This window comes from Liolophura sinensis, chromosome 6 (genome assembly GCF_032854445.1).
Source record: "Liolophura sinensis isolate JHLJ2023 chromosome 6, CUHK_Ljap_v2, whole genome shotgun sequence".
Classification (NCBI taxonomy): domain Eukaryota; kingdom Metazoa; phylum Mollusca; class Polyplacophora; order Chitonida; family Chitonidae; genus Liolophura; species Liolophura sinensis.
This window is the reverse complement of record NC_088300.1, coordinates 81422563-81434978: the sequence shown is the minus strand read 5'-3', so window position 1 is coordinate 81434978 and position 12416 is coordinate 81422563. Positions and strand designations below refer to the sequence as shown.

The 12416-nt window shown below is 43.1% G+C and overlaps 1 protein-coding gene across 2 annotated transcripts in view; it reads left to right on the top strand.

The window, feature by feature from the left end:
• The window catches only part of LOC135467750 (protein SFI1 homolog), a 68351-nt gene that overhangs the window by 13559 nt on the left and 42376 nt on the right, over positions 1-12416 (top strand). For both annotated transcript variants that reach the window (XM_064745584.1, XM_064745583.1), the window contains exons 4-7: positions 3670-3741; positions 4223-4333; positions 4806-4900; positions 8209-8326. In XM_064745584.1, coding sequence (XP_064601654.1) covers positions 3670-3741; positions 4223-4333; positions 4806-4900; positions 8209-8326 — 396 coding nt within the window. The remainder of the gene's footprint in view (positions 1-3669; positions 3742-4222; positions 4334-4805; positions 4901-8208; positions 8327-12416) is intronic.

Here is a 12416-nt window from a genome sequence, read left to right as displayed (position 1 = left end):
TGGCTGTCAGTTAAACAATATATGGTAAATGCCAACTGACGGGTGCTACAGTCAGATTGTTCTCATTCAGTTGTCAAATAAACAATTACAAACTGCAAGGGCAATGCCATTCTTAACACGGTGAGGCAACCTAGGGAATATACCAAGACAGTCAAAATTATTAAGAGACTTTAACCACTCATAGTAGAGGCTAATTTGCATAGTATGACGGGTGCTACAGTCGAGAAATCACTGTTGACGTGATTTGTAAGACTGAACCTTAATTTCACTGTTGAATATTAGTTGAGTGAATACTGTGTATGAATCAATACAGTCTTTGAGATATAGATATAGTATTGGCCCTGTGGAATCAAAACTATCAGCGTGACGAGTGTTAGAGGTCTTGTGACAGGTGCTACAGGTCTAGTGACGGGTGCTGCAGGTCTTGTGATGGGTGCTACTGGTCTAGTGACAAGTGCTACAGGTCTTGTGATGGGTGCTACAGGTCTAGTGACGGGTGCTACAGGTCTTGTGACCGGTGCTACAGGTCTTGTGACGGATGCTATAGGTCTTGTGACGGGTGCTACAGATCTTGTGACAGGTGCTACAGGTCTTGTGACGGGTGCTACAGGTCTCGTGATGGGTGCTACAGGTCTTGTGATGGGTGCTACGGGTCTTGTGACAGGTGCTACATGCTTGAAACTATGCCATATAAATTATTATAAATTGAAACAAAAGAAGTCAACCAGAAAAGCACATAATATAGATGTAATCAACGTGTTTCATTGAATGTAATTTATAATAGTTTACAGTCTGAGTGGTCATGCTGATTGATGGAAGTCTTGCTTCATTTCACTGTGTCTGTCATACATGTACCCTATGTGTTAATCAGTGTTACTGGTCATGCTGATAGACGGAACTCTTGCATCATTTCAGTCTGTCACTGTGTCTGTCATACATGTACCCTATGTGTTAATTGGTGTTACTGGTCATGCTAATAGACGAAACTCTTGCATCATTTCAATCTGTCACCGTTTCTGTCATACATGTACCCTATGTGTTAATCTGTGTTACTGGTCATGCTGATAGACGGAACTCTTGCATCATTTCAGTCCATCACTGTGTCTGTCATACATGTACCCTATGTGTTAATCTGTGTTACTGGTCATGCTGATAGACGGAACTCTTGCATCATTTCAGTCTGTCACCGTTTCTGTCATACATGTTCCCTTTGTGTTAATCGGTGTTATTGGTCATGCTGATAGACGGAACTCTTGCATCATTTCAGTCTGTCACCGTTTCTGTCATACATGTTCCCTGTGTGTTAATCGGTGTTACTGGTCATGCTAATAGACGGAACTCTTGCATCATTTCAGTCCATCACTGTGTGTGTCATACATGTACCCTATGTGTTAATCGGTGTTACTGGTCATGCTGATAGACGGAACTCTTGCATCATTTCAGTCCATCATCGTTTCTGTCATACATGTACCCTGTGTGTTAATCTGTGTTACTGGTCATGCTGATAGGCGGAACTCTTGCATCATTTCAGTCTGTCACTGTGTCTGTCATACATGTACCCTATGTGTTAATCGGTGTTACTGGTCATGCTAATAGACGAAACTCTTGCATCATTTCAATCTGTCACCGTTTCTGTCATACATGTACCCTATGTGTTAATCTGTGTTACTGGTCATGCTGATCGACGGAACTCTTGCATCATTTCAGTCTGTCACCGTGTCTGTCATACATGTACCCTATGTGTTAATCTGTGTTACTGGTCATGCTGATAGACGGAACTCTTGCATCATTTCAGTCTGTCACCGTTTCTGTCATACATGTACCCTGTGTGTTAATCGGTGTTATTGGTCATGCTGATAGGCGGAACTCTTGCATCATTTCAGTCTGTCACTGTGTCTGTCATACATGTACCCTATGTGTTAATCGGTGTTACTGGTCATGCTGATAGACGGAACTCTTGCATCATTTCAGTCTGTCACCGTGTCTGTCATACATGTACCCTATGTGTTAATCGGTGTTACTGGTCATGCTAATAGACGGAACTCTTGCATCATTTCAGTCCATCACTGTGTGTGTCATACATGTACCCTATGTGTTAATCTGTGCTACAGGTCGTGCTGATTGATGGAACTCTTGCATCATTTCAGTCCATCACTGTGTTTGTCATACATGTACCCTATGTGTGAATCTGGATTACGGGGTGTTTGTTGTGTAGTACTGTAATATATATGAATGCCCGTATGGGTTTTCTCACAATTACTGTGTTCCTATTATAGGACCATCCTTGAAAAAATAGGGTCGTACATGTACGTACCAAGACAAATGTGCAAGAAAGACGGATGTAGAAGGAATAAATGAAGGATTATGGCTTAACGCCACGTCGGCAGTATTCATGTTGAATGAAGAAGAATGAGTTATAACATTCTGACATCAGTTAGTAACTGTTGAGTACAATTTTGTGTCAACTGAAGTAATTCAGCTTACATGCAAAGCAACAGGCATTTCCATAATCTGTTACCCCTGCTTCCAAAATCTTGCCGCTCTTGTTAGATTTTGAAGGGAGTCAAATACATTTTTCTGTGTATTTGTCACTGTCAGATTTGCTTATGGGAAGTAATAGGAAAGCAGAGAACATCATGTAGGAGTATCAGTGAATATATGATAACTATTAAAACTTCACTGAAGATCTTGTCATGAAATCTACAGATAGCGTACTTCATATGTTCTAAATGATCGGTAGCAAACAACAAATCATTTCAATTCAAGGTGCTGTTATAAATATTTATTTTTTAACTAATATTTACAGTAAATTCTAATTTGCTTCTTATGCCAATGAGCTGACTGAACAGGACACCGTGTTGTTTGTGATAGATTAGCTAATAATTGAAGGTGTTAAAGCAGAGATTGATTTCACTTAGGTTTTCTACTTGGTATATTTACATTGGTAAATTCACTTCTGAAATCAGCGATAGACTCTTGAATCACACCACCACGGTTGTTTGCACTTTCGTACTGATTGTGATGGGGGACATGTTTTAATGTAGCACCCATAAAACTTATTAGCCATTTTAATTATCAAAATATGGAAAACTAATTCCACAGTCCTAATGTTTTCTTCACATTAACATAAAGAAAGCAAAGTGACATATATCCATATGTTTTTTTCAAGGAAATTCAAAAACTGTGTTCAAACTGTGACTGCTGCTGCATAATAATTTCAAAACTTTTGTCATAAAATTCTAAAACTAAACTGAAATTCATTCAAGTTTTCTGTGTTTTTCAAAACTCTTGGACCAAGGAGACTAAAAACAAAGTGGCAAATATTTGAAGATATATGCACATGTGTCTAATATCTGGTTTTTGAAATTTAGTGATTTTCTTGAAATCATCACACCCAATATCAGGCCTCATATGGAGCGCCACTGTGTATTCAAAATTACTTTTTCAATCTTGATCAGCATACAATTTATATAGCAGGATACAAATTTGAAAATTAACAAAATTTAACAATTTACATAGAATTGAGCATATACAGGGATATGTAATGCATACAGCTGTATGTTTCCTAAATTCAAACGTATGAAAGACCCAGTTATGTTCATTTAAGTTAGATCTATAAGTTATAATATTATGATATTAAATCATGCATGTGTTTTTCATTAATTTCAGAAATATTGGCAGAAAGTATTTGTACATTTGGATCAGAAAAGTTTATGGCAGACTGAATCCTAATGTGGCAAGGTAAAGACTCACATTTTCTTTTTGACAAAATTCTTTTTAAAGATTGACATTTTGAAGTTGTTGGTACATGTACATTGGTGAATTCCCAGTTTGCTGTATTGATTTATTTATTTGATTGGTGTTTTACCCCGTACTCAAGAATATTTCACTTATACGACGGCGACCACCATTATTGTGGGTGGAAACCGGGCAGAGCCGGGGGAAACCCACGACCATCCATGTTCTGAGTGGTTGCTAGCAGACCTTCCCACTTATGGCCGGAGCTGCTGTATTGAAAGCTAAACACTACACGTGTGAATGAAGTTGTTGGTACATGTACATTGGTGAATTCCCAGTCTGCTGTATAGAAAGGTAAACACTACATGTGTGAATGAAGTTGTTGGTACATGTACATTGGTGAATTCCCAGTTTGCTGTATTGATAACTAAACACTACTTGTGTGAACGGTCATTACTGATTTTTACCTTTGTCATTTTTGAAGAGTCCATTACAGCAAGAAGCTTGTGCGACAGGTGTTTACTACCTGGTATGAGGTATGGTGGACAAATGTGAGAGAGTGGCGTCTTACAGTAAGGGCTGAATGTCAGTACAGGTTAGTTCTGTATTACACCTGTCGGCACAGGTTAGTTCTGTATTACACCTGTCAGCACAGGTTAGTTCTGTATTACACCTGTCATCACAGATTAGTTCTGTAATTGTAAATATCAACCTTTACACTGACAAGTCACATTGTGAATATCAACCTTTAAACTGACAGGTACATATCATTGTGAATATCAGCCTTTACACTGTCAAGTAAACATCTTTGTGAATATCACTCCTTACACTGACAAGTATACATCGTTGTAAATATCAACTTTTACACTGACAGGTACACATCATTGTAAATATCAACTTTTACACTGACAGGTACACATCATTGTAAATATCAACTTTTACACTGACACGTACACATCATTGTGAATATCACTCACTCTTTACACTGACATTTGCACGTCATTGTGAATATCGGCCTTTATGCTGACAGGTCATGTCATTGTGAATATCACCCTTTGTACTGACAGGTACACAGTTTGGCGACATGTTTTCCAGGAGTGGAGAGGGTATGTCAGACAGAGGAAGGACAAGAAATCCAGACTGGCTGCTGCAGACCACCATGGTAACGTTCACCTTTCTTTCTTTCTTTTTTTTTTTTTTTCAATAATGAATGTACAAGCAACGGTGATAAAAAGAAAGATCATATTAAAATTGGAAAGAGTCCATCATAGATATGATTCGAAAATGGCAGTTTTCACAGTTCAGATGTTCTGAGTGGTTAGGACTGGTTTTCTGAGCAGATTTTGATGTGCTAATATGGGGCAGACAGATGGCAGATTGTGATGTGCTAATATGGAGCAGACAGAGGGCAGATTGTGATGTGCTAATATGGAGCAGACAGAGAGCAGGTTATGATGTGCTAATATGGAGCAGACAGAGACCAGGTTGTGATGTGCTAATATGGAGCAGACAGAGAGCAGGTTATGATGTGCTATATGGAGCAGACAGAGGGCAGATTGTGATGTACTAATATGGAGCAGACAGAGGGCAGATTGTGATGGCTAATATGGAGCAGACAGAGGGCAGATTGTGATGTGCTAATATGGAGCAGACAGAGAGCAGGTTATGATGTGCTATATGGAGCAGACAGAGACCAGGTTGTGATGTGCTAATATGGAGCAGACAGAGAGCAGGTTATGATGTGTTAATATGGAGCAGACAGAGGGCAGATTGTGATGGCTAATATGGAGCAAACAGAGGGCAGATTGTGATGTGCTAATATGGAACAGACAGAGAGCAGGTTATGATGTGCTAATATGGAGTAGACAGAGACCAGGTTGTGATGTGCTAATATGGAGCAGACAGAGACCAGGTTGTGATGTGCTAATGTGGAGCAGACAGAGAGCAGGTTGTGATGCGCCCTTATAGAGCAGAGACCAGGTTATGATGTGCTAATATGGTGCAGAGAGCAGACCGAGAGCAGGTAATGGTGTTCTAATATGGAGCAGACAGAGAGCAGGTTATGATGCACTAATATGGAGCAGACAGAGGGCAGGTTATGATGTACTAATATTGAGCAGACAGAGAGCAGGCTGTGATGTGCTAATATGGAGCCGACAGAGACCAGGTTATGATGTGCTAATGTGGAGCAGACAGAGGGCAGGTTGTGATGTGATAATATGGAGCAGAGAGAGAGCAGGTTGTGATGTGCTAATATGGGGCAAACAGAGAGCAGACGGAGAGCAGGTAATGGTGTTCAAATATGGAGCAGACAGAGAGCAAATTATGATGTGCTAATATGGAGCAGACAGAGACCAGGTTATGATGTACTAATATTGAGCAGACAGAGAGCAGGCTGTGATGTGCTAATATGGAGCCGACAGAGACCAGGTTATGATGTGCTAACATGGAGCAGACAGAGAGCAGGTTGTGATGTGATAATATGGAGCAGAGAGAGAGCAGGTTGTGATGTGCTAATATGGGGCAAACAGAGAGCAGACGGAGAGCAGGTAATGGTGTTCTAATATGGAGCAGACAGAGAGCAAATTATGATGTGCTAATATGGGGCAAACAGAGAGCAGGCTGTGATGTGCTAATATGGAGCAGACAGAGACCAGGTTATGATATGCTAATATGGAGCAGACATAGGGCAGGTTATGATATGCTAATATGGAGCAGAGAGAGAGCGGGTTGTGATGTGCTAATGTGGGGCAGACAGAGAGCAGACAGAGAGCAGGTAATGGTGTTCTAATATGGAACAGACAGAGAGCAGGTTATGATGTGCTAATATGGAGCAGACAGAGACCAGGTTATGATGTACTAATATGGAGCAGACAGAGAGCAGGCTGTGATGTGCTAATATGGAGCAGACAGAGATCAGGTTGTGATGTGCCGTTATAGAGCAGGCAGAGACCAGGGTGTGATGTGCTAATATGGAGAAGACACAGAGCAGGTTATGATGTACTAATATGGAGCAAACAGCAGGTTATGATGTACTAAAATGGAGCAGACAGAGGGCAGGTTATGATGTGCTAATATGATGCAGACAGACGCCAGGTTGTGATATGCTAATATGGAGTAGACAGAGGGCAGGTTGTGATGTGCTAATATGGAGAAGACACAGAGTAGGTTATGATGTACTAATATGGAGCAGACAGAGACCAGGTTATGATGTGCTAATATGGTGCAGACAGATGCCAGGTTGTGATATGCTAATATGGAGTAGACAGAGAGCAGGTTATGATGTGCTAATATGGAGCAGACAGAGACCAGGTTATGATGTGCTAATATGGAGCAGACAGAGGGCAGGTTGTGATGTACTAATATGGAGCAGACAGAGGGCAGTCTGTGATGTGCTAATGTGGAGTGGACAGAGACCAGGTTGTGATGTGCTGATAAGGAGCAGACAGAGACCAGGGTGTTATGTGCTAATATGTATGTCTTCAGGAGGGACATATTTATTACTGAATATACACGTACATGACAAATATATTATAGTGAATTAGAGATCTATTTCCATGTGTGTACTCATGCTAGGAATTCCTGGGGTTGTAATACTCATGCTAGGAATACCTGGGTTTGTAATACTCATGCTATGAATGCTTGGATCTGTAATATCCGTGCTGTGAATACTTGGGTTTGTAATACTCATGCTATGAATACCTGGGTTTGTGATACCCATGCTATAAATACTTGGGTTTGTAATACTCATGCTGTGAATACCTGGGTTTGTAATACCCATGCTATGAATACCTGGATCTGTAATTTTCATGTTATGAATACTTGGGTTCGTAATACTCCTGCCAGGAATACCGGGGTTTGAATGCTCATGCTACAATTACCTTGGGTTGTAATACTCATGCTACGAATACCTGGGTTTGTAATACTCAAGCTATGAATACCTGGGTTTTGCAATATTCATGCTCTGAATACTTGGATCTGTAATACTCATGCTATGAAGACTTGTGTTTGTAATACTCATGCTACAAATACATGGGGTTGTATTACTTATGAAATGAATTCCTAGTTTTGTAATACTCATGCTATGAATACCTGGGGTTTTAATACTCGTGCTACAAATACCTGAGGTGGTAATGCTCATGCTACGAATACGTGGGGTTATAATACTCATTCTATGAATACTTGGGGTTGTAATATTCATACTGTGAATACATGTTCCTGGGGTTGTAATACTCATGCTTTGAATACCTGGGGTTGTAATACTCATGCTGTGAATACTTGGGACCGTAATACTCATGCTGCAAATACCTGGGTTTGTAATACTCATGCTACGAATACCTGGGGTTGTAAGACTCATGCTATGAATACGTGGGGCTGTAATACTTATGCTACAAATACTTGAGCTTGTAATAGTCATACTGTGAATATCTGGGGTTGTAATACTCATGCTACGAATACCTGGGTTTACAGCCAACCGTAGACTGCTTGACCAGTCCCTGTCAGCCTGGAGAGCTCATCACCTGACCAGAAGAGAGCACCACCGACTGAGGGTGTATGCTGAGGAGACTTACCTGAACAACCTGCAAAGGTACACATGGGTAGCTATATCTGCTCTAAATCCAGAGGAAACAGAGTTAATGGTTGTATGGTTGATAAGTAATTCATTGTCACGTCTCCGTGAAAGTTTGGTGGGTGGAGGAAATCCAGGGTGCCTGGGATAAAGCACACACTTTTGGGCAAGTTACTGACAATCTTTCTCATATGTGACAAATGATGGAATGTGCTGTTCCCCTGACCAAGGCCCACAAACAGTGAGGGTGGTGGAATGTACAAATCCCTTGACCATGACTCCACAAATAATGAGGGTGGTGAAATGTACTATTCCCTGATCAAGGCCCCACAAACAGTGAGGGGTGATGGAATGCACTAATCCCTGACCAAGACGCCACAAACAGTGAGGGTGGTGGAATGTACTAATCCCCTGACCAAGACCCCACAAATAGTGAGGGTGGTGGAATGTACTAATCCCTGACCAAGACCCCACAAACAGTGAGGGTGGTGGAATGTACTAATCCCTGACCAAGACCCCACAAACACTGAGAGTGGTGGAATGTACTAATCCCTGACCATGACTCCACAAATAATGAGTGTGGTGAAATGTACTAATCCCCTGACCATGACTCCACAAATAATGAGGGTGGTGAAATGTACTAATCCCTGATCAAGGCCCCACAAACAGTGAGGGTGGTGGAATGTACTAATCCCTGACCAAGACGCCACAAATAGTGAGGGTGGTGGAATGTACTACTCCCCTGACCATGACTCCACAAATAATGAGGGTGGTGAAATGTACAAATTCCCTGATCAAGGCCCACAAACAGTGAGGGTGATGGAATGTACTAATCCCTGACCATGACCCCACAAACAGTGAGAGTGGTGGAATGTACTAATCCCTGACCATGACTCCACAAATAATGAGGGTGGTGAAATGTACTAATCCCCTGACCAAGACGCCACAAATAGTGAGGGTGGTGGAATGTACTAATCCCCTGACCATGACTCCACAAATAATGAGGGTGGTGAAATGTACTAATCCCTGACCAAGATGCCACAAATAGTGAGGGTGGTGAAATGTACTAATCCCTGATCAAGGCCCCACAAACAGTGAGGGTGGTGGAATGTACTAATCCCCTGACCATGACTCCACAAATAGTGAGGGTGGTGAAATGTACTAATCCCCTGACCATGACGCCACAAATAATGAGGGTGGTGGAATGCACTAATCCCTGACCAAGACGCCACAAATAGTGAGGGTGGTGGAATGTACTAATCCCCTGACCATGACTCCACAAATAATGAGGGTGGTGAAATGTACTAATTCCCTGATCAAGGCCCCACAAACAGTGAGGGTGGTGGAATGTACTAATCCCTGACCAAGACGCCACAAATAGTGAGGGTGGTGGAATGTACTAATCCACTGACCAAGACCCCACAAACACTGAGAGTGGTGGAATGTACTAATCCCTGACCATGACTCCACAAATATTGAGGGTGGTGAAATGTACTAATCCCTGACCAAGGCCCACAAACAGTGAGGGTGGTGGAATGTACTAATCCCTGACCAAGGCCCACAAACAGTGAGGGTGGTGGAATGTACTAATCCCTGTCCATGACTCCACAAATAGTGAGAGTGGTGGAATGTACTAATCCCTGACCAAGACCCCACAAACACTGAGGGTGGTGGAATGTACTAATCCCTGTCCATGACTCCACAAACAGTGAGGGTGGTTGAATGTACTAATCCCCTGACCAAGGCCCACAAACAGTGAGGGTGGTGGAATGTACTAATCCCTGTCCATGACTCCACAAATAGTGAGAGTGGTGGAATGTACTAATCCCTGACCAAGACCCCACAAACACTGAGGGTGGTGGAATGTACTAATCCCTGTCCATGACTCCACAAACAGTGAGGGTGGTTGAATGTACTAATCCCCTGACCAAGACCCCACAAATAGTGAGGGTGGTGGAATGTACTAATCCCTGACCATGACCCCACAAACAGTGAGGGTGGTGGAATGTACTAATCCTTGACCAAGGCCCACAAACACTGAGGGTGGTGGAATGTACTAATCCCTGTTCATGACTCCACAAATAATGAGGGTGGTGGAATGTACTAATTCCCTGATCAAGGCCCCACAAACAGTGAGGGTGATGGAATGCACTAATCCCTGACCAAGACGCCACAAACAGTGAGGGTGGTGGAATGTACTAATCCCCTGACCAAGACCCCACAAACAGTGAGGGTGATGGAATGTACAAATCCCCTGACCAAGACCCCACAAACACTGAGAGTGGTGGAATGTACTAATCCCTGTCCATGACTCCACAAATAGTGAGGGTGGTGGAATGTACTAATCCCTGACCAAGACCCCACAAACACTGAGAGTGGTGGAATGTACTAATCCCTGACCGTGACTCCACAAATATTGAGGGTGGTGAAATGTACTAATCCCTGTTCATGACTCCACAAATAATGAGGGTGGTGGAATGTACTAATTCCCTGATCAAGGCCCCACAAACATTGAGGGTGATGGAATGTACTAATCCCCTGACCAAGACCCCACAAACAGTGAGGGTGGTGGAATGTACTAATCCCTGTTCATGACTCCACAAATAATGAGGGTGGTGGAATGTACTAATTCCCGGATCAAGGCCCCACAAACAGTGAGGGTGGTGGAATGTACTAATCCCTGACCAAGACGCCACAAATAGTGAGGGTGGTGGAATGTACTAATCCCTGACCATGACTCCACAAATAATGAGGGTGGTGAAATGTACAAATTCCCTGATCAAGGCCCCACAAACAGTGAGGGTGATGGAATGTACTAATCCCCTGACCAAGACCCCACAAACAGTGAGGGTGGTGGAATGTACTAATCCCTGACCAAGACCCCACAAACAGTGAGGGTGGTGGAATGTACTAATCCCCTGACCAAGACCCCACAAACAGTGAGGGTGGTGGAATGTACTAATCCCTGACCAGGACACAGAAATAATGAGGGTGGTGAAATGTACTAATTCCCGGATCAAGGCCCCACAAACAGTGACGGTGATGGAATGCACTAATCCCTGACCAAGACGCCACAAACAGTGAGGGTGGTGGAATGTACTAATCCCTGACCAAGACCCCACAAACAGTGAGGGTGATGGAATGTACTAATCCCTGACCATGACTCCACAAACAGTGAGGGTGGTGGAATGTACTAATCCCTGACCAAGACCCCACAAACAGTGAGGGTGGTGGAATGTACTAATCCCTGACCAAGACCCCACAAACACTGAGGGTGGTGGAATGTACTAATCCCTGACCAACACCCCACAAACAGTGAGGGTGGTGGAATGTACTAATCCCTGTTCATGACTCCACAAATAATGAGGGTGATGGAATGTACTAATTCCCGGATCAAGGCCCCACAAACAGTGAGGGTGGTGGAATGTACTAATCCCTGACCAGGGCACACAAACAGTGAGGGTGGTGGAATGTACTCATCCCTGACCAGGGCACACAAACAGTGAGGGTGGTGGAATGTACTAATCCCTGACCAGGGCACACAAACAGTGAGGGTGGTGGAATGGACTCATCCCTGACCAAGGCCCACAAACAGTGAGGGTGGTGGAATGTACTAATCCCTGTCCATGACTCCACAAATAATGAGGGTGGTGAAATGTACTAATTCCCGGATCAAGGCCCCACAAACAGTGAGGGTGATGGAATGCACTAATCCCTGACCAAGACCCCACAAACAGTGAGGGTGGTGGAATGTACTAATCCCTGACCAGGGCACACAAACAGTGAGGGTGGTGGAATGTACTCATCCCTGACCAAGGCCCACAAACACTGAGGGTGGTGGAATGTACTAATCCCTGTCCATGACTCCACAAATAATGAGGGTGGTGAAATGTACTAATTCTCGGATCAAGGCCCCACAAACAGTGAGGGTGATGAAATGCACTAATCCCTGACCAAGACCCCATAAACAGTGAGGGTGGTGGAATGTACTAATCCCTGACCAGGGCCCACAAACAGTGAGGGTGGTGAAATGAAATAATCCTTTGACCAAGGCCCCACAGACGGTGAGAGTGGTGGAATGTACTAATCCCCTGACCAAGACCCCACA